The sequence below is a fragment of the Camelus ferus genome, chromosome 33, assembly GCF_009834535.1.
Source record: "Camelus ferus isolate YT-003-E chromosome 33, BCGSAC_Cfer_1.0, whole genome shotgun sequence".
In the NCBI taxonomy this organism is placed as follows: Eukaryota; Metazoa; Chordata; class Mammalia; order Artiodactyla; family Camelidae; genus Camelus; species Camelus ferus.
Genome location: NC_045728.1, coordinates 3,362,261 through 3,384,163, shown reverse-complemented (window position 1 = coordinate 3,384,163; position 21,903 = coordinate 3,362,261). Strand labels below are relative to the sequence as shown.

At 57.8% G+C, this 21,903-nt stretch overlaps 1 protein-coding gene across 1 annotated transcript; it reads right to left on the bottom strand.

The window, feature by feature from the left end:
* Positions 1–1,408: 1,408 nt before the first annotated feature.
* On the bottom strand, positions 1,409–20,303 carry ADAMTS8 (ADAM metallopeptidase with thrombospondin type 1 motif 8). The gene is made up of 9 exons (XM_032472529.1): positions 19,394–20,303; positions 11,955–12,194; positions 11,155–11,290; positions 10,447–10,614; positions 9,284–9,585; positions 7,049–7,232; positions 4,590–4,762; positions 4,288–4,463; positions 1,409–2,517 (listed from the first exon to the last, which is right to left on the bottom strand). Exons 1-9 carry the CDS (start codon positions 20,141–20,143, stop codon positions 1,947–1,949), a joined length of 2,700 nt encoding a protein of 899 aa, XP_032328420.1. The 5' UTR covers positions 20,144–20,303; the 3' UTR covers positions 1,409–1,946.
* Positions 20,304–21,903: the final 1,600 nt, after the last annotated feature.

Here is a 21,903-nt window from a genome sequence, read left to right as displayed (position 1 = left end):
AGACTGTGTGCCTGGTGAAGATGCTGGCAGTGGGGGTGGCACAGCTGGACTGGTGTGAGCAACTGCTGGGGGCACACTTGGCCTTGATTATTTGGGGGAGAACAAGAAAAGGAAGGAGACGAAGAGTTGCAGAAACACACACCAATCAGTCTCGACAAAACTGGCGCACAGCAGGGAAGAGTCTGGTGTAGGACATGCCTGTGTGCGTGCTTGTTTAGGCTTCGGTAAGCCTGGCCTCCCGGCTGCTGACGAACCGGCTGGGAAAAGCAGGCCACTGTGCAGACTGCGCGCCAGCCGAGGGAACGGGAAGGGCTGGAAGCCCGTTTGCCCTGCTCGTGCCCCAGTGGCCCAAGTCCTCCCAGCGGGCACCTCTCTGTATCACACAAGGGCTCCATGTAGCATCCTGTCTGTCCAGGCCACTTTCTGCTTGAAGGGGTCTTGAGGGAAAGCTAAGCGGAGGGAGGGGGGTGGGGCGGTCAAAGTTGATGGGAAAAGCGAAGATGCAAATTTAGATACTTTCCTCTTTTCACTAGAATGTCATTTCCTGATGTTATCTGTTCCTTCTAACCCACCAGGACCAAGGACTAAGCTCCCTCTACACCAGACCATATGGAGGACGGGCCGGGGGCTTCCTCTGAGCTTGGAAGAGCTGAGGTGATACGGAGGGAAGACAGGGTTTTGGTGGCTCGGGGAGGTTTCAGGTGGCTGCTGGGGAAGGCCATTCTGTGTCAAAGGGCTGACTGGGACAGTTGCAGTTTGCTTGGGTCAAAGGAGCTGTGAGATGGGGGTGAAGTCTGGCGCGGAGACAAGGGGCTGAGGTCACTGGGATGATGTTACGTAGAAACAGGTGCAGCATTCCTCAGATGCTAAGAGAATCTTGTGTCTCCGGCTGGTCGGTATGTAAAGTGAGGATGGGGACACATGCAGAGTGGAAGGAAAAAGGAACCCGGAGGCATCGCAGGACCACTGTTACCCTCAAGTTAGAAGTTTCCACCAGAGCAGAGGTTCTCAAAGTGTGGTCTGCAAACCAGCAGCTTCCGTGTCACCTAGGAACTTGTTAGAAATACGGGTTCTCGGGCCCCTGATCCACTGAATCCGAAACTCTTGGGGTGGGGCCCAGCCATCTGTGTTTCAGGCAGCCCTCTGGATGACCCTACTGCCCACTAAAGTTTGAGAACCGCTGGTTTAGATTTTGCAGAGGAGAATTGCCTGACTGAGCTGGATTCAGCAGAACTGGGGGGAAGGCCTCCGAGGCGCAGGCAAGGTGCCAGCTTCCCTGTGTGTGCTCAGGGTGGGCTGACCTGTTTGTAGCCTCTGTCCTTGGCCCTGGGTCCCCTGCCCTTTCCAAAGAAATACTGAGCCAGATCAGATGACTACATTGGCACAAGATCACACTTTAGTTTAGAGACACATTTGCATAAATACTTGAAATGGGTCCACCCCTGCAGGTGGGAGCCCGAGAACACGGCTCTCCACAGCCCTGCAGCTCGCGGCCCCCCAGGCGATGGGTTTAATAATGAAGAGGGTCCCGGTCATTTCTGAGGACACTCACGGTCCACCCCCACCCCACAGCTCTCCTTTACCTAATTTTTTCCCCTCTGAGGTAGATTATTTATTGGGGGAACCAAGTAGAAAAAAATGTTTTCATTTAACTTTGCTGGTCCTTTGCAGACAGGCTGACCACGCCTCTGGTTTGGGTCGTAAGTGTACTCTTTACCTTTTAACCTCTGCCCTCTATTTGAACCCAAGCAAGGTCCAATCCACGAGATAGTAGACTTGAGCATCTGTTGTCTGTCTCCTCTCCCCTCCAGCCCAACCAGAGGGGCTGTGGCAGTGAGGGGCCTGGGTAGGCCATGCCACCTCCAGAGGTGGGGTCACTGTAGCACGGCCCTGGTCTGCACCCCACACCCTGAGTGCATGAGCACAAGCCTGGCCCACCCGCTGGGTCACGGGGAGCACGGCTGGCTCCCGCAGGGCTTGGCATCCTCAGGCTTCAGAGCCTCGTCGCAGGTGGCAGAGGCCTGGCCGCTGGGGTCCAGGCACTCCACGGTCCGCCGCTGCCAGCCAGCTCCGCAGCTGCTGGAGCACTCAGACCAGTCTCCCAGCACCCACTGCACGTTGAGCAGGGGCTGGATGACATTGGTGGTTGTCCTCTCCTTGCCGCTCTGGATGCTGAAGTTCACGTCGTTTGGGACGTAGAAGGTGTATTTGACTCTGGGGGGAAAGACCTCCCCGGGGACTGTCAGGAGCTGCACGGTCAGAGGCTCGGGCAGGGGCTGGAAGCTCTGCAGCCGCTCCAGGGTGGCAATGGAACCGCTGTACTTGAGGATGGTCCCCTTCACCAAGATGTCCTGTTCGATGGCGGAGATGGCCAGGTTCCCGTTGAGCAGGTACTGCCCGTCGGCAGTCTTCAAGGCCAGGTAGTTGCCGTCGTTCTGGACCCCTGGGCGGCTCCACTGTTTCACGTCAATGTTTGTGGCACCAGCGGGGATGGTGACGATGTCATTGTAGCCATATCTATGAGAGGAACAGAAAGACACCCTTAGGACCGGCAGCTCCCCAGCCCCGTGCTCAGGAAGTTAGCCCGCAGTGACTGGGGTGGGCAGACCAGAACCACGAGCAGATAAGGAAGCAGCCTCCCCAGAGCTCCAAATAAATTAGCGGCTGAGGCCAACAGGAATGCTTTACATGCTGGGATTTTCAAGGGTTTTTGTTTTGCCTGGCAGCTCTGTGTAAAATGTTTGGAGTCTGGATCTTGACAATAGCTCAGAGGAGAAGGCAGCCTGGAGGGGTGTGAAGGCTGCGTCCTTGCTGCCAAACCTGGGCTCTTGGCCCAAACAAGACTGCGGACACATGCAGCTCCTGGTACTGATGTAAACTCCACTTGGCCACGTTCATCCCAGAGCTGAAATCCATGTGGAAAAATCTGCCCCACCCGCCCTTTCCAGACTCTGACCAGATGGGCGCCTCGCTCCAGCTCTTAGAGTTGATCAGTCCCTGGTGTTTGGCTAACATGGCTCTCAGCAGGGATCTGGGTGACACGGCGGCCTTGGGTGTGCCTAGCCCCGTGAGCTGGGGTGTTTGGGGTGCTGGGGTGCTGGTGGGGACAGTGTTTCAGCTTTGCTGTAGGCCCAGGGCTTTATGTTGGATGGAGAAACCTTAGTTCTTCTTCTCTCCTGGGGTAAAAGCATTTGGGTTTCACAGGCTGGGAAGAAAGCGAAGAGGACTGAGGAAGCCCGTAACTGGCTGTCTGCTGTTCCCGCCTCACGCCCAGCTGGGGCCAGCCGCTTGGTCTGGGGCAGCTGTGAGAGCACCCCGGGGCCCATGTGTCTCGTGCCTAAGAGCCCCAGTGTCTGACTCTCCCACACCCCATGCTGCTTTCTTCTGTGTCTGTTGAGTTTAAATTTGAAAAGACTCCCGAGTTGTCTCCTGTGGACTGATGCTGTTCCCTGAGCCGGACGCAGGCGAGGGAGGCAGCAAGGAGTGCAGTGCGGCCGCCTGACCTGACGCAGCCCTGCCCTCCCTCTCTGGGGGGGTCTCCCTCTCCAGTGGAGTCGCTCTTTCCGGGGGGGTGGTGTGCAGGGGCGGGGAAAGTAGCCCAGGAGTGGAGAAACCTAGGTTCTCTTCTGGCTGACATCACCTATCGCTGTGACCTGAGAGGAGTTACATGACGTCTTTATGCCTTAGTTTCTTCATCTGTAAATGGGGGATAAGGGTCTTGGCCTTGATAGACTGTTTTTAGGAATCAACCAAGGCCACAGAAGTGAAAACCTGTAAATAAATACCAGGGGCTTTATGAACGTGTGGCTTTAAGGTGTGGAAAGGCATCTGGAGTGCTCAGATTCATGAAGCCCTGAGGCTGCCAGGGTCCCCCTGCCTCCCCCTCTTCCCTAAGAGTCACCTGCAGGAAGGACAGGACTCCCCTGGTGTGGGGTGAAAGGTCCTTCCCAAAACAGGCCTGGAGTTGCTGCTTTCTGGCAAAGATCTTGGAGACTCAGTGCAGCCCCATTGCTGATTGACTCAGAGATGATACATCCCTGCCCATGTGGCCTCTGGCCGCCCTGTGAGCCGCCCTCTCCGTGGGCCAGACCCTGAGCCAAGTGTTCTGCCCATCTCGTGACTCCTTACGATGACTCTGAGATGGAGAGGATGCTGGTGTTTTATAAAGAAACTGAAGCTCAGTACTCCACGGGTCTGGAGTAGCAGCTACAATTCAACTTAGGCCCCCATGACTCCAGAGCCCAGTCTGCTGTTGCAGCTGGGGACAGATCTCCTGGGGAGACCCACCTGGAGGGGTTGAAGAAACCGGAGACCTTCCTGCACGAGTTGCCTTCGCCCCCGCACACCCCACATCTGTCCAGCTTCCTAGGCGAGCCCAGTACATGGTCACAGCCAGCCTTGACACACTGGCCACGGACACAGATGGCCAGGGTCTCTGGCCCACACAGGGTGCCGTCGATCACCTGCAGCAAGGGAAGGGGAGAGGGAGGTCAGGGAGGGTGTGGTGATACCGACGCAGCCCTCCTGTGGGCTCCTGCCAGGTGGCCTTCCTCCCCACCTGTGGACCTGGGTTCCAGTGGGAACCTCACCTTGGCCTCGAACACTTTGAACTCACTCCGACCCCGGGCCCGGCAGAACAGCTTGCAGCGGTCTTGGGGGGACACCCCCGCATACTTGGGGACCCACTGCAGGAGGTTCCCATCCATGTCTGTGTAATTGTAGGCGTTGTACTTCTCACACTGCTGTTCCCTGAAGCTCTTCCCTAACAAAGAGCATGAGAAGGCATGGAGTTAACACGCCGAGCTGAAGCCGGGAGGACCCCCTGGAGAAGGGCCGGGGTCCCGGGCACTTTTCTTCCTCCTGGACTTGACCCAGCCCCAGGACACAGGTCCAGTGTCACCTGGGCCCAACTTCCCTAAACACTGACCTCGCCCCACCTAGTGTGGCCCTTACTCATGGGGCAAGGAGAGGAGCAGCCAGCCTCAGCTGGGCTTCTGGGGAAAAGAGCCTTCCTGTATGGGAGGAGCTTCATTCTGCTTCACAGACGAATGAACTCAGGCAGGGACAGGGGACAACTCAGTAGGCTTCGAATTGTGCTCTGTTGTGACATCCTTGGTGACGTGGATGTGTGTCCAAAAGCTGCCGGGTCTACACATCCGGTTCTGGTCCACTTGCTGTAATTCTGGGTGTCTGCAGGGACGCCACTTGTAGTACTGTAGCTGCCTCCAGCTCAGCCAGGCCCACCTCCACATGGGTCCTCCATGGGCTGGCTTGATCTTCATTTGGTGACACTACCGCATTCCAGTCTGGGACCGACACCCCAGTATCATGGAACATTGGAGCATCTGCATCACTCTTTCTAACCCGGGGCTAAGCCCTACCCTCCATCAGGACAACCTGTGATCTCAAATGTCTCCATCCCACTCTCACCACCCCAGTCCCCCTCTCACAGGCCCAGGCCTTGTGGTTTCATGTAAGACTTAGTGCCCAGCCTCCAGAACAATCCATCTGAAGTAAGACCTGGGTTTTTCTTTTTCACGGTCCTGAAGTTCAACCTGCTCTCACTACTGAGTTTCTTCACCCCAGCTGTACATCTGCCTGACCTGTGGAGACTTCAGATCACAGACGGCCACGGCCTCCCCCTGAGATTCTGAGGTAGGACATCTGAGGGGTCTGGGCCTGCGTGGAAGAGCTTCCCAGGGGACCTGAGGGGACAGCGGGCGTAGAGAGCCTCCAGATGCTATTTTAGCCTTCACGCACCTTTGGCTGGCCTGGAAATGCTGCTACACTCAGCCCGACTCTGGGAGAATCAGTGCCCCTCAAACCTCCCCTCAAATCGGCACCATCTCAGTCCTCTAGCCCCTGCTCAGCCCCGACTCCCCGAGAAGCTTCTGACGAGTCCAGGCTTCTCCTGGCTCTGGATGCCCTGTAAGTCTGGGGTCTGTGCCTCACAGGTTGAGCTTTAATTGCTTTGTGAAAGGGGTTTGGGTCTCTAACAAGATCCACGTGTTCCTGAGAACAAAGAACACGCTATTTATGTCATTATAATACCCGTTACAGTTCTAGCCACACAATAGGCACTAAAAACACACTTATTGATCGAGATGGCTGACTGTCCGTGTCTGCCTCGTACTTTATATTCATCCCGTCCCCTTTCTCTCTCTCTCTCTCTCTCTCTCTCTCTCTCGTTCTCTCGCTCCCCACCCCCCCATGAATACTTCTCTCATATGTCAGGCAGACTCTCCCAATTTCAGCGCGAAGTTTCTAGAGCCTCGTGCCATTACTGATCCTCTTTGTCTTGCGAAACTGCAGAGCCTCCAGATTCCCTCATTAGCACCATCCCAGCGCCAGCGCCTCTGCGCTTGGGTGAGTCTCTGAAAGCGCTGCTTGTCAGTTGCTGCCTGCCAGCACTTCCTGGAGGTGGAAGGGGTGGTGGGGAGACCGCCACTGATCCCCTCCCTTCGGGTCTCTGCCTCCGAGTTAATGCCTGTGCTTTCCAGCAGGCACTGGGGTGGAATGTGCCCGGGGAGGGGGGGCTTCTTCCCAGGAAGGTTCTGTCAGGCAGCTGCCACAGCTCCAGGGGAAGGTGGGCAACTCTTCTCAGAAAGAATGCACACTAGAATCAGATTCAGAAATCTTACCTCCGCCGTGGGCTGAATGTTGGCTGGAAAGACATTGGAGGTTTGGCTCTGACACTTGCTTTGGAAAACGCTTCCATTCTCCATACAGACAGGGCTCAGATGCTTCCAGGAGGAGTTTTATCCTAGGCCAGCCCCTCTGCAAAGCCCTCCCCCACCCCAACAGAACAAGTCTGGTTGGGACAGACATCCCCCATCTCTGCATCTGGGAAGACAGGGTGGTTTCTCTCCTTGACTTTGCCAGGCTCTCCCAGCACAGGGTGAGCTGTCTTGGGTCGCTACGGGCTGCCCTCAAGCTCGGTGCCTCGCAGAGCCTGTTTATGCCTGTATCCCGGGAAAGCCGGCCCCAGGAGACCTCCCGCCCCTCTGGGGCTGTGCTATGGGGCCGCAGCCGCTGCTCTGCCACTTACCGTCGGGGGGGCACTCCTCCGTGCGGCATGACTGGTACTTGGTTCTCCGACCCAGGCAGTATCTCCCTCCATTCTGAGGCTCGGGGTTCTTGCACTCACGGTGTGAAAACTGCACCCCTCCTCCGCAGGTCCTTGAACATTCTCCCCAGGGTCCCCATGGGGCCCAGCCTCCGTCCACCACAATCTGCAACACACAAGGCCACACTAGGTCTGGAGCAGAGGGGAGGAGGCCTCAGCCTTGGTGTGACCTCACCTAGTTAATGCTCGTCCTGGTGCACGGAGTTCGGTAAACTGCCCAAATCATTTGCACAATGACCACGTGGCCTGCGTGCTTGCAGCTTCGTGGACGCAGAGGCTGCCCTGGCCTTGCTCGCTGCTGACCCCCTGCCCTCCCTGTGCCTTGCCCTTTGCAAGGTGCTCAATAGTAGTTGTTGAATGAAACACTTCGATGGGAATAAGGCTGGCTCTAATGCAGTGGTTCTCCATCAGGGCCTTTTGTCCTCCGGGGACACTTGGCAATGTCTAGAGGCACTGTGGTTGTCACAACTGGGGAGGGTGTGTGCTGCTGGCCTCGCATGGGTAGAGGAGAGGGTGCTGCTAAACATCCAGCACAAACCAGACAGCCCCCGTACCCAAGATGTATGCAGCCTAATGTCGCCAGTGCTGAGGCTGAGAAGTTCTGATCTAAAGGAATAATCGCTGGGAGGTGTTGCTATCAGTCTACCAGCTACCAGTTCCAGTGGGAGGATGGTGCCCTGGAAATAGAGAGATGCTTCCAGCTTTACCACTGACCCTGAGAACAAGGCGTTGCCCTTGGTGGGTTCATGGAATTTTCAACATGAAAATATTTTTTAAAAAGTTACAGAAGTCATATGTGCTCATATAAAAAATGAAAAATACAGAGAACTTTAACAAATACCACTACCCAAAGAAATTTTTTTAAAAAAGTGGGGTGGGTATAGCTCAGTAGTATAGCTCAGTAGTAGAGTGCATGCTTAGCATGCATGAGGTCCTAGGTTCAGTCCCCAGTACCTCTGTTAAAAAAAATTTTTTTTTAAAGTACCACTACCCAGATGAACCCACTGACATGATTTTTATCAACATCCTTTTGTACCTTTGTGCTCTCTAATCATAAAGATGCCATGGTTCTATTTTACACAGATATGATTCTGTCATATATATATATATATAGTATTTTATGATCTATCTTTTCCCCTTAAAAGTAGGTGATAAACATCATCCCATGATCATTTTATGTCCACCTTTCCCTGTGTTGAGCTTGGCTCTGGTGCTGGGGAGCATTAGCAGGGCCCCCTCCCAGCCTCCCCCCTCAGCAGCGTGTGAAGCACCTGCTGCAGGACAGGGCTGGCACCTGGAAGAGCAGCTGAGTGTCGGGATGGAGGGCTGGGAGTCACGTCCTGGCTTAGGCTCGGAAGGGGCTTGTGCTTTACCTGGCCGCGCGGGCTCCTGGGCCTCAGTGCAAAGGATGTGCCACTAGGGACGGCCCTCCGGAGGGTGAGCGCTCAGGCCACCCTGGTGATTCACAGCTGGGCCAGGACCAGCGGGTGCTGTTTCAGAGATGGCTCAGTGACTCACAGCAAGAGAAATGTGATCAGCCTCACAGTTTGGAAGTATTAAGAGCAGGGCAAAGACGCAAATCATTTACAAACTCTCACTGGCGTTGCCTTTGCTTCTCCTTGCAAGTTTACTCTGTCCTGGGCCAAGTGTTCTCTGCCTGCTCAGAGGTGATTCTGATTCCTCCTTCCCTCCTCTGTGAGTGAGGAGTCTCCATAGCTACTCTCATTCTCCTGACCTCTGGTTGTGAATTCAACTTGGACACGGGCAGGAGAGGGCCACTTTCCCCTCAGTCCTTGACGGACACTCCTCGTCTGCTGTTTATCATAGAATTCATACGGGTCTCCACAACTGGTCTCTTGTTGGGGTGTCTCACCCCATCACCAGCCTCCACAGGCTTCAAGCAACCCCACAGCTGCTCCCCAAGTGCCAGGAGCACTTCCGGTGTCATCCGTCCGCTCTGAGTACAGCTTCGAGTAGCTCCTCTCGAGTTTGGATAAATATGCTTTGCTTTGTTTGTCAAAGATGAGCAATTTTACTTAGAAGTCTTAGTTGCACCTGGCCCGGAGTCTCTCAGTCCATGGCTTTCAAGTGTGGTTTCCTCCTTGGAAGCGGCCCTCCCTCCTGCCCTCTCCCCCACCCCCGAGTGGCCGCCCTCACCTTGGGTTTCTCCACTTCCTCGGCGGGCAGACAGCTGCCATCCCAGCAGAGGCGCCCGGGCCCGCAGGGCGTCCCGTCAGCCCAGGGCAGGCTGCCGTTCTTCGTGTGGCAGAGGAACTCGGTGCCGAACACGTGGCACCAGAGCTGGGCACAGATGTCCTGTGGGGAGGTGTTGGGGCAATGGCGGAAGCCCAGCCCAAAGATCTGCCTGCACTGCTCGTCCAGGTTATAGAGGGCCCTGCGGCCTGGGAGGTCTGTCGGGAGGGTCAGGGCCGACGTGGGGGCATCCAGAAGACAGTCTCCTGAGGGTTGGAGGAAGCAGAGGAACAAGAGTAAGGGGCGGGTCCCCTCCTCCCACATCACATTCAGGGCTTCCTGGACCTTGATCTAAGAACTGTCAATGCTCAATCATCTATCTAAAGCTCATCCAGTTTTTGACCATCAGTAGCAAGTTTTGTTTTTAAAGATTGAGTGTCTTTTGTTATCCAGAACATCTTATATGCCTTCATTGTTTACCTAGGGAATACTGGCTAACTGTAGCACTATTCTACCTCATAGTATAAATGGGGATGTAAACGGGCTCTTAAAAATCATGGCGTGAGAATGAAGCCAGAGTTCTAATGTTTGGATAGTCAATTACTTTTGTATCAAGAATCAAGAATCAGTCCTGCTTTCACCATTTTGCTCAAGTCAAGTCGTCTTCACCAGGCATCTCTCCCCAGTCCTGGCGCTCACAGGGCCTATCCCGCCTCCCTGCCGTTTCCCTGGTATCCTGTGGTCTGTTGCGCTAGTCAGAACGTCCCCTTCTGTCCTCTGCACCACACTCTTCCATTCTTTCGAGCTCTGCCGGAAGCCCCCTCCTCCAGACAGACCTTGTCAGACTACTTCCACCTGCTCTGGGGAATAATCTAAGCTGGCCCGGAACTCAGGCTGCTGGAAGCTGGGCCAAGAAAGCGCATGCCTTGTGGCAGGGATGTGATCCCCGTGGCCGCGGAGGGTGGCTGAAGGACACATCCCGAGTCTCTCCAGCCCTCAACGTCTGCGATGCTCTGTGAAGGGGCTCGGCCAGTGGCCGTGTCGGGAGGCTGGCTGGGCAGATCTCAGCTGCCAGCCGCTGGCCCGGGAGAGGCGGGGAGAGGCGGGGAGAGAGCCTGGGGACCTACCGTGCCCACTGTCCAGGAGCTCCGTGAGGTACATGGCGCTGCAGGGGGACCAGGGCAGCGTCTTGTTCAGGTGGACGAAGAGGGGCGTCATCATGTGGTGCTTGCCCAGGGGCCCGAAGAGCCGCACGCAGGGGTTGGAGTCGTCGTGGGGCATGCTGAGCACGTGCCCTGGGAGGACGGAACTCACGGTCTGGCCGCCGCCGCCGCTCTGCGCCCTCCCGCCCGCTCCTCGTGGGAGCCCCGCCTGAGGGCGCTCGGAGGCTGTTCCAGGCCTTGCTCTGGGCCCTTCTCTCCCAGGGAGCTTCCTCAGGGTACGAGGAACACCGAGATCCCTTCATTTTTTGCCTCAACCTGTCCTGATTCGCATTCGCCTCGATGATTCACTCGCTAACATGGCACTTACAAATGACCTTCCAGAATCCTCAACTGCTTAGCTTGGGCGCAGCCTCTCGGCTCTACCTGAGCATGCGTTCTGTGTTTTGGCATTTCCCCAGTGACCTCTGATGCTGGCCCCGGACACTGTGTTAATATGCTGGCCTTGTGCTCGGGGCAGGGCTGACGGGAGACAGCACACGGCTGCTCTGCACCCTCGCTCTGTGGAATGAGGAGGGGGCTGGCCAAGCCCCCGGAAGCTGGGCTGGCTGGACTTGGGAGGGCAGGTCCCTCGACCCAGCCCAGCACGTGTGGGCATTGGCGGGTGAATCTTACCTAGCTCGTGGGCCAGAGTGTAGGCTGCCTGCAGTCCCTCGTCCTTGATCACAGAGCAGCTCTTGCTGGGGTCACAGATGGTGCCGATGTCAGCCACCCCCAGGGTGTCACACATGCCCCTCATCCCACAGAAGTTCTGCCCGGAGGACAGAGCGAGACGTGAGGACGGACACAGGACAGAAACTCTCCCTACTCCTGCCCACCCCGAGTTGAAGGAAATGTTTTAAGCCAAATCCCTATTTCTTCAGAAAGGCCACTTCTCTTTCTATGTCAGCATGTCCTCCGGCTTCCTGGGGCTCGGAGAAGCTTGCCAGGGCAGGCAGGAGAGCTGGTGAGTGGTGAAGGGCAGACCCCACAGCAGGCCGGCCAGGGCTTGACAGCAGGTGCTGCCCCTGGGTGGCTGCTCAGTGCCTTGGTTTCCCCAGCTGAAAAGTGGGGCTAAAACCACAGTACTCGCCTCTGGGTTGAACTACCGTTACAAATGGACCCCCCCTCCAGTTCCAACTCGCCTCTCACTGTGCAGTTTGAGCCCATTTCCTTGTTATGAGCTCAGCAGACAGCTGGTCACAAAGTTCTGGAAAAGAGCCCTCACGAGATTCCTCTCCTTCCCTTGCAAATACTTCACACTTGTCCTCATGACCTCCTCCTCCTCATCCACACACCAGGCTCCTGGTGTCCAGCCAGGGCCAGCAGGGAGCCGGTTCCCCCCATCTGGGCAGCCCACAGCCCTCCCTCTGGCCCGCACCAGCCTCCCTCCCTCCTCCCCTCCCTCCCTCCCCGGTTTCCCGAGGCCCGCGGACCAGTCTGGTGAGCAGGATGGCCGTGTCGAAGTGTTCCGGGTGCCGGTCGCTGGGCTGGTTGAAATGCTGCTGCCAGCTGCAGAAGTTCCGCAGCGTGAGCCCCCCGTTGTCGGACACCATCGGGCCCCAGTACTCGTCTTCCACTATCAGCACTTTCACCACCATCAGGTTGATGGAGTTCCTGATGCTGGGGTGCTTGTAGACGCGGGCTGCCACCGACATCAGTGTCAGGATGTGATTCTGCCGGCAGGGGGAGTGGAGAGTGAAAGGGAGGTCGCTCAGCCATGGCCAGCCCCGCCATCACCCGGAGCAACGCAGCCGCCCGCGGGCGGGGCTGGGCAGGGCATTGGTATAGAGCACCTCGAAGACCCACAAACCCCTGAGGCCCCGGCATTATTGCCCTTCATCGTACATATAAGAAATTTGTGGCCCAGTAGCTGGTCCACAGTTCCAGAGCTAATGAGTGTCCAGCCAGCGTGTGAGCCCAGAACGCCTGGCTCCACACCACAGCTTGTGCATTTAACATCCTGACCAGCCACATGTGGCCACGGACATCTAAACCTGTTAAAACTCAAGGAAATAAAACCATAGCTCCTCTGCCACACCGGCCACATTTCCAGGGTGTCACAAGCGTCTATGGCTCGTGGCTACTGTCCCGGGCCAAGCGGGCGGCATCTTTATTTCCATCATCACACAAAGTTCTACTGGGCTGCACTGGTTATTCAGCCTTAGCGCTGACACCAGCTGTCTCCCTGCCAGCCCCCCGTCCCCACTCCGCTCTCTGCACAGAAGCAGTTATCTGAGCATTCGAGGTTGGTAGAAGTTCTCTCTTAGAATCCAGACGAGCCTTTCCCCAATGCCTGTTGGGGTAACCCCTACCCTTCAGGGTGGGAACCACTTTGCTCTGTCGCTCCTAACCACAGCTCCTCCATCCCAGTCACAGAACGCACCTATGACATCTTGTCAATTGCTCATAGTAACTCTGGGAAGCAGGGACTGTGATCCCCATTTCATGAGCGGGGAAGTGGAGGTTCACACATGGTAAATGACTCGTCTAAGGTCGCTCAGCTCTCAAAGCCAGGAGGCCAGCCCAGGCGCGTCTGTCTCCAAGGTCTATGCTCTTCTCATGAACTTATGCTTGGCCCGTCGGCTTCTGCCTGGACAGCCCCAAAGGGTCTATTTCCCTCTGCTGGGGACGTGAGAGAACTGGGTGGGCCCAGGGGGACCCAGGCGCTCAGGCTCTCACTGCTTCCAGTCCCACCAAGCCCAGCTGAAGGAGTCCACATCAGTGCTCGGTCTCTGTCCCATCGCTGGGCTGCCAGCTGCTCCAAGGCTTCGGGAGAGGCCAGACTGGGGCTCCCTCTCCTGCCTCGGGGACCTCTAGAAGTGAGTCTTCTTGGATGGTTTTGCAGAGCAGGAGATAAAGGGGGCAGAGGCACGCACGCCTCCCACCAGGAGTGTGGCCAGCGGAGCTGCCACTCACCACCCTGCTCCCTGTTCCCTAGGGCACCACCTCCTGCGATGGATGGTGGGAGTGGAAGGAGGGGAAAGGAGGGTGAAAGGCTAGAGAGGGACATTCCGTGGGCTGAGGCCATGTGAGGGCGTTCCAGACGAATCCCATTATTTGTGAATGGGATCTGTCTGTCCGCCTCGCAGGCAACGAGCCAGATATTTTGTAAGCCCTGCAAATGGGTTGGCAGGTTACTTAGCACGTCAAGCACTCAGGCTATGTTTAGGCTGATGTAAACATCTTATCAGCAAAGCTGAAACTTGGCACTGGCTCCTGGAGTTGGATTCCTGAGGGAAACAAGCAATCACGTCATTATGCAATGAGAGGTGAGGGCTGAGGAGTGGCAGCCTGCTGGGGCTGCTTCTCCAGGTCTCCACTGCTTCTGGGGCTCAAGGAGTCTCCCGGTCTCCTGCCCTAGGAAGGGCCAGGGCCCAGCCCCTGGAACATCTAAGACCGCCTGCAGCTCTCCTCGCAAGACGCCTTCCCTTTGAGTCCCGACGTCACAATCTCAGAGCGGGGAGATGTCTTACAAAGAAGGTGCGACGACCAGAGACGCCAGCCTCTCAGCAGTGGGCCCTGAAGGCGCGGCCTACGGAAGTGAAGACCTGAGGTTTAAGAAGGGCCCAGTTCCCAAGCCGCCCGCTCAGACTGAGCAGAGACCATGCAGTGGGCGCGTCCCCAGTGAAAACCGAAGGCACACAGTGCGAACTGCGTCATGAAGGACAGCATGGGGGTGCTTCCCAGCACCGAGGTTCTCGGAGGCTCCTCCTTTGAGCTCAGGGAGCTCATAGCATCTTCTCCAGACACGGAGTGACTGTCGGGCTGAGCCAGCGTGAGAGCCGTTTCCCTTCGAGGCAGTAAGTGGATGGGAGGACAGTCGGAGGTGGTTCTGGCTACTTTTTCAGGAGATAGTTTCCATTGCAAGAGGGCTTCCAGGATGTGTGGCCCCGTGTTTCTCTGAAAGTCCCCTCCCCTCCTGTCTCACTGAGTTTCCGGGGACTGGAGCCCCACCATCCCTGCGGCAGCTCCTCTGAGGAGCAGTGGCAGGAGTTCCCTGGGGGAAGGACCTGCGCCTGGACAGGTGGGAGGCTGTGAGTCCATGAGCCCCCGCTTCTTGGCCCAGCTCCTGGGCCAGAAGGGCCGGCCAGACTTCCAGTCCCAGAGAGAGCAGGTCCAGGAGCCGGCTGGTCAAGGAGAAGGTCAGCTGGCTCGCTCCACCACCGGTGTCTATGTACAGCTCTGAGCGCCACCCCAGTGCGGGCTACTGGCTGCCAGGGAGGGGGCCCCTGCACAGCAGAAGACCTCCCATGGCCACGGCGTCGGGAGGATCAGAGCCCATGGCCAGCCTGGTTGGGTCGTCACAACCCTGCTCTGGGATGACCTGAGGACCTTTTGCCCTTGGTTCTTGTGAGGGAAAGGTGGGCACTTTTCAGGGAGCCTCCTTCTCCATTGGTGCCCCCAGGACCTGAAGGAGAGAAAAAATGCCCACCAGCTAGGCCGGGACATAGCGCTCTGATTCTCTGACATGCAAACAAGGTGATTCTTCGCCCGCAGCTCGTGCACAGCCCGGCCAGCCCTGGTAGGAGTCCGAGGGAGGCTGGGCCTGGGCCAGACGTGCTCCCAGCAGCTCCTGCCCAGAACGTCTTCCCTGACGCTCTGCTCATCTGCTCTTCCCGCTGTGAGCCCAGCACTTTCCTCGCTTTCCTCGCAGCGTGTCTGGGAGCAGCAGGGAGAGGAGGAGTGGTGACCTGGAAGCCCTGCCACCTCAGCAGCTTCCCCTTCTGGAAGGCTTGGCTCTGTGCTGGGGAGGAGGGGAGGGTGGGGGAGAAGCCAAGGAAGAGGAAAGGAGAGATGGAGAGGAGAGACGGTCCTGCACAGATGTCCTTCATCCCTCCTCATCCTCCCAGCAGCAGGGCCGCCTCTCCAGAGCACACCCTTGCCAGAAGTGCAGGGAGTCCAGCTCACAGTCTGGGCTGAGCGAGCTGAAGGGCAGGCCGTGGGCATCACTGGCCGGCCGTGATGGCGTGTCACCACCCTGTCCTCCTGCTCTGACAACTGCGTCACCCGAGGCAACTCCAGCGTAGCTACGCTTTGTTGAGCGTCTGCCATGTGCCAGTCCCGGGTAGGGCACTTTCCATGTTTCCCTGTCTCCTCCAGGCAATGCCAGGACGTCAGTGTAACTGTTAGGCTGCTGAAGAAACCAAGGTTACAGAAACTGGTAGTTGTTCAAAGTCTCTGCTCTTCATCGTGGCACTGAATGCCACCCAGCTTTGCCGCTGCAAGGAAAGCCTCAGTAGAGCCAGACAAACCCAAGGCGTGCAAGCAAGCAAGCAAGGCTGCCCTGACAATGTCTATCAACAGTTACTCCAGAACAGGCCTAGACCGGGGCTGTGCTGGGCGAGCTGGGCCATGTGGTCACTTCCATACTGGGGCTTGTGGGAGACGTTCTCCCCAGAGGGCAAGCGTAAGGGGGAGATGAAATGGCTGGGACTTAGCCCTTCCCTGAAACAACCTGCTGGTGGCCTGAATCTTGGGACTCCCCTGGTCTTCTCTGGGGACAATGAGTGCCGCTCCTTGGACCCTCCCTGCTAAGCGGAGTTCTGAAGCTTGCAGCTGATGCCCTGGCAGGACAGCCTTCCAGACCGAGTGTGGGGCACTGCTCAGCCCCACTCCCCCCTTTCCTGCTCCAGTTTCCTCCAGGGAACAGTTAGCAGCGGCCGGATGCAGACAGAGTTAATGGTCTCTTCCGAGGTGGTCTCTCCTTTCAGAAAGCCCCCTTTGTCTGAGCCCCTTAACTCTGAAACCAGATAAGAAGGTGGGAGGCAGGGCCCCTTCTGTCAAGGGATTAAGTGAACTCAAGTGTACGAAGTCTGGAAAACTTCCTTGTCGCTTAGCTTAGCGGCGAGACCAGCCTTGCACGCAGCTAATTCTTTCTCTCAGCCTCGAAGGCAGTTTCTTTTCAGGATTGGGCCTCCCTCCCACTGTGGTTGGACGTCTTCTTTGGGCTGCCGGGTTCAATGACCTATTCCTACAACATGGACGAGTGTCAGGGGTCTGCAGAGTCCCAGCACCCCCCCCCCTCCGGTGCTGCCGGCAAACCAGCACTGCACTCGGGCTCAGGAGACCTCCAGCTGTGCGGCCTGGAGGGAGTCCCACGTCGCCTGTGACCTGCACTTCCTTCCTCTGCCCCCTCACAGGTCCTCACCGAGGTGATGTGTGTGAACCGCTCTGCAGATGGAACACACACCTAGGGTGGCTTCCCCACACGGCGCTGAACTTCCCAGAAGACGCATCGTGAAGCAGCCTCATCAATGCTCAGATGAGAATCAACTACCTAGTCCAGGTGCCTGGCTTCGCAGGTGAGGAGGAAAGGCTTTCTTCGTCCTCATCACACATCCCCGGTTGCTGAGACACCCCAAAGCACTTTCCATTTGTGTGAACGAAGTCTCCCGGAGACTCCTTGCAGACTTACTTGTAAAGAATTGGATTCTGTTTTGGGAGGTGGGTCTGGGCAGGCAAAGTCTTGGCGAACCCAGACTCGATGTCCACTCCTGTCTTGGCTGAGCTCATGGGCCCATTCAGGGAGTCCAGGGGACTGAGCTGAGAAGTTCGAGTCTATTCTGTGGCATCACCAAAGCTGGTGAGCCATCAGAGCAGAGAGGCCAGTGGGCAGTCATAAAAACAGCTGTGCCTCAGCCCCTGCCCCCTCCCAGTGTGGTGATGGCAGGATACAGGCAATGACGTAATAAGACCAAGGGGGAGGTGGCAGGGCTGTCCCACCTACACCACCCCCCGGGAGAGGACCTCAGCCTTCACAGGGGCCTAATGCCTGTTCTGACTCCCTCTCCTGACCCTCAGGGGTTGGCTGGTGCAGAGGTGAGTCTGTGTCTGTGCAGGGGGAGCAGATGGGACAAGCATGTGCTTGGTCATCCAGCCAGGAGTCCCACGAGGGTGGAAGTGTTCCTGGGCTCTGCAAAAAGAAAGCCAACTTGTCTGGTGCAGCCAGGCTGGGGCAGGACCCAGCCCAGCCCACTGCTTTGCGGCTGGCAGCCCTGGACCCGGCACCAAGCACGCCTGCTTTCACATGGCTCTGACGTCAGGAGCTGCTTGTGCGTGCTTAAGGCAAGTATGTGGTGTCTTAAGTGTCTGGGTGGTGAGCTGAGAGAGTGAGACGCTAGGAAGGACCTCAAGGAGGACGTTTGGCTCTGAAGACTGGAAAGCAGTGCCTTTCTCTGCTGCTTCTCTGTGTTCGCATTGGCTTTCCTACCTCCTGATTCTTAGGTAGATGTCAGAGACGAGTACGTGCGTGGGAGGGGCTCAGCATGTCAGCTCTGGGTTTGCAGTGAATCAGTGAAAGTCCTTTCTGGTGGAGCCCCCGGTAGTTGGGCGTGGCCACCCTCCCCTGAGATTGGAGAAGCCCCACCTTCCACCCTCTGGAGGACTTGTTTGGGGAAAAGTTGCAGAGAAGATGGCTGGTGCCTCCTTCTGCTCACATGATGGGCAGGGAACCAGATACTCAATCAGCTCAAACCCGCAGTCCATGGGGCAGACCGCACCAATGGCGCAAAGCTGCCCTCCCACTGCTGTGGGAGAAGCGAGCATCAGGGCAGTGTGCGGTGGAACCCGCCTGGGCTTTAACCAGCCCGGCAGCAGCCAGGGAAGCAGCCACATGGACCGTTCACCTCGAGCTCTTCCCATCCTTCCAGCTAAGATGCATTTCCCAGTGACTGCAGACTAAGAAACAGGAGGGCCGACCGCACCTCGTCTAGACTACTCTGCACAGGTGATGCTGAAGCACCCGGTGCCCCCAGCAGCTGGGCACAGGCTGAGCCTAGAACAGAGTCCCAGCCAAGATTGCCATCACCAAAAAGGCATCCACTGAGCTGCAGCAGTGGCCAAGGTGCCTGTTTCCAGGAACTGTGACCTCTGGGCAGGTCAGTTCATTTCCACCTGGTCTATCTCTGGTTCTGCGTTTCCCAGGGAAAGAGAAAGTGCAGCCTCTCCTGGAACGGCCTGGCTTCACCTGGCCCTTGGAGGTGGTGCTGGGGTAGGATGACACATACACCTCCTGCTGAGTCCTCACCACCTTTGAAACTAGTTGGAAACAGCCTGGCCACAGGAGCTGTCCCCTGGACTCCGTTTTCCTGCCCCAGCTCAGTAGAGAGCAGTGTCTGGGCAGAGCAGCTGGGGTGGACCAAGGATAGTTCTGGCTCCAGCAGGAACATTAACCAGAAGAGTTCACATCCCCACCCCCTTCTCCCTCCCTTTTCCACTGAAGCTTCAGTTTCCCGGGCTGAGCCCCCAGGCAGAAATTCTGTTCCCCTCCCTTCTTGTGCTGATGCTGGCACTGCCAAGTTCTGCCAGGGCTGAACGCCAGGTTGGCAAGGTGTCTGTGCCCCTGATCAGAACCAGCTGGGCGCACAGAAGTTGGGCAGCCCCTTTCCAGGTTCAACTCCCTGCAAACAATGTCTTTTACTTATGGCAGCCTCAGTTCTGCAGGCACAGGGAATCTTTCCATCCCAGCTGCCTTTCCTTGGGAGCCTCTCAGGTCTGGAGACAGTAGATGGCTGAGAAATGGGGGTTGCGTGGATGTTCCTCCAAAATGTTCACTTATCATCTCCACTGGGAGAGGCAGGTGTCTGGGGCGGGGGGTGCTTTAACCCACTTTCAGTTCGGGATGTGGTAGTTGGGGTGAGGGGAAGAAGCCCAGGACCTCCGCTCTAAACTGGGAGGGACAGGCTGGGAGGAGCAGTTGGTAGCCCAGGTGTCAGAGGTTAAGAAAAGAGTGACTTGACTGCTGCGCTCTCTCGGAAAGGAGAGAACCTTCTTTGGGGTGAGGAACGGGAAGGGTTTTCTCAGAGGGACTGGAAAGGGAAGACTCTGGAGACTCTGGGAGGTGACTGGGGCCTCCAGGCAAGGCGAGTCCTACCTGCAGGTCGGCTCCGTAGAACCGAGCCATGGACGCATCGGCCACCAGCAGCGTTTCCACGAAGCGAGCCTCAGATACAAACCGCTTGGTCCTACTCGTGGCGCCCAGTGTCGGTGGCAGCTCACTGGCGCCTTCTGCCTCCTCTTCTTTGCTCTCCTCGTCCTCGTCCTCCTCATGCGCGTGGGCTCCACTCTCCTGCCTCTGCCCCTCTCCCTTCTCCACCTCCCACTCGGGCGCTCCGGGCAGGGGCTGGGCTTCGGCGGCGGCGCGCCCGGGCCCCCAGCGCTGCAGGCGGTGCGGCTGGTGCAGGGAGTCCCCCGCGCCCTGCGGCTGGATGGTGAACTCCTCGCCGTCCAGCAGGAAGGAGCCGCTCAGCCCGCGGCACAGGCTGAAGGCCGCCAGCGACTCGGGCTCCCCGTTCACCGTGCCGGAGAAGAAGCAGCCGCGCAGCTCCCGCTCGCCCCCGGCCGCCCCGCCGGAGCCCCCGAGGCGCTCGATCTTGAACTCGGGCGCCAGAAAGCTGGCGTCGGGCGCCAGGCGCAGCACGAAGCCCTGGCCGAAGGCGGACAGGTGGAGCGCGAGCTCGCCCGCTCCGCTCGGCAGCTGCGTGGGCACCACCAGCGCCGAGGCCGGCCCCCCGCCGCCGGGCCGGGCCGGGGCGCCGCGGGCGAGCGGCGGCGGCGGCGGCGGCAGCAGGAGCAGCGGCAGCAGCAGCAGGAGCGGCGGCCACCGGGGGGCGGCGCGGGGCATGGGGGCTGCGGCCGCGGCGCGGGAGAAGGAGGAAGCGGGCCCGGCGCGGGCAGGTGCGGGCGGCCCGGCAGCCGTCCCCGGGGGAAGGAGAGCGAGAGCGGGGCCGGGCGCGTGGCCGGTGGGCGCCTAGCGGCGGCGGTCCCCGGGCGGCCCCTCTGGCCGGCGCTGCCGCTGCTCCAGCTGAGCCCGAGCAGCTGGCGGCTGGTCCGCGTGCGCGTCCTCCGCCCCCGCCTCCTCCCCACCCCGGGAAGCACCGAGCGGGCTGCCGAGCCCTTCGTATTTATACTTCCTTCCCGGCTTTGACATAAGAGGTTTATTTCTGATCTCTCACTATTCCCGTTTCCCCTCCCCTGGGATCGGAGAGAGAAACTTAAAAGAGGGAGCGAGAGAGGAGAGAAAAAAATTTTGGATGAAATGTAAAACCAATCAGGAGTCAGCGGGACTCGCTCCCCCCCCTCCCCCGCATCCCCTTTAAATGTCAACTCCAGCTTTGCCCCCTTCCCTTTACACGGTCTCACATTAACTCCTGCAGTGCTGGACAGGCCCTTGCAGCGTCCTTGGGGAGACCCCTCCTCTGGGACGTTCCCTCCTCTGAGACCAAGTGCCCAGCACACATCCTTCAAAAGGCTCCTGCACTGGCCCCAGCCACAGTGTCACTTCGAGGATCCGACAGTGCAGAAGAGAGGTCTCTGGGGAAGGTTCCAGAGCTTTTCATTGTAAAGCAAAAGAGGGAGATGGGAAAGGTTATACTAACATCAGGCTCTTTGCTGAAAACCACTTTTTCACCCCAAGCTGGAGACCTGGCGAAATGCCACCTGGTTAATGCAATCAAGGACTGTGTTACTGCCTGGCTGGGGGCTGGGGACTGATCCCTAGGCAGTGGCAAATTATCAGAGGGGAGGTAGCAGCCAAGTGGAACCACCTCAGGGGCAAGTAAGTGCTTCACTGGGAGGGCAGCAGGGCTCCAGGAGCTGCATGTCTGTCCCTGAAAACTCAACTGGAGTACTGCTTAGCCACCTGGGGGACCTCAGGAAAGGTGGGGAGCCCCCCTCACTGCACTGCCCACGGCTGTGGGTACCAACGTGTGAGAGTTGATTTGTTCTGTCCTACGACATCACCTCCTCCTGGGATGAGATGGGGCTGAAACCTGGAGAGGGGAATGGCATGGTCTCCAGTCCTCTGTCAGGACCACAAAACGCAGCACTGGGTCGCACCCCAGCCCTAATGCTGCAGGTCTGGGCGGGACTGCGGGTCCTGTTCTCTAAGGATAGGCTCTGGGCTGTCAGTGCAGTACGGTCCTGGGGATCCGGGCCCTTAGTCCTTTACTGGATCACCTATCCCAGTTCTCTGCCTGCGTGGGAGGCAGTGCTGACAGTCGGGGTGCGCCTGCTTCCTTCTGGCCCGCCTCGCTCCGTCACTGTCTGTGGAGGTTCAGCGTGAGTGTGAGACTCTTAGGGCCTGTGGCCCCCAAAGAAAAGCCCCTCCCAGACGCACAAGTAGCTTTACAACTGCAGAACCCAGGCCGAGTCCTGCCAGCTCCCTCCACAGCGTCCCCTCTCTCTGCTTTCTCAGAAACACAGAAGGCTTTGACTTTGATGAAGGGAAGGGTGAGCGTTCTATCCCAGCATGCTGCCGGATCTTCTTTCCTGGATAATTTACAAGATAGGGATAACTGGAGTGTCGGATGTTTCAGGGAAACACTTCTGGAGGCAGGGGAATGGAAAGAATGGCCTCTTCAATCCTTTTCCAAAAATGAGCAA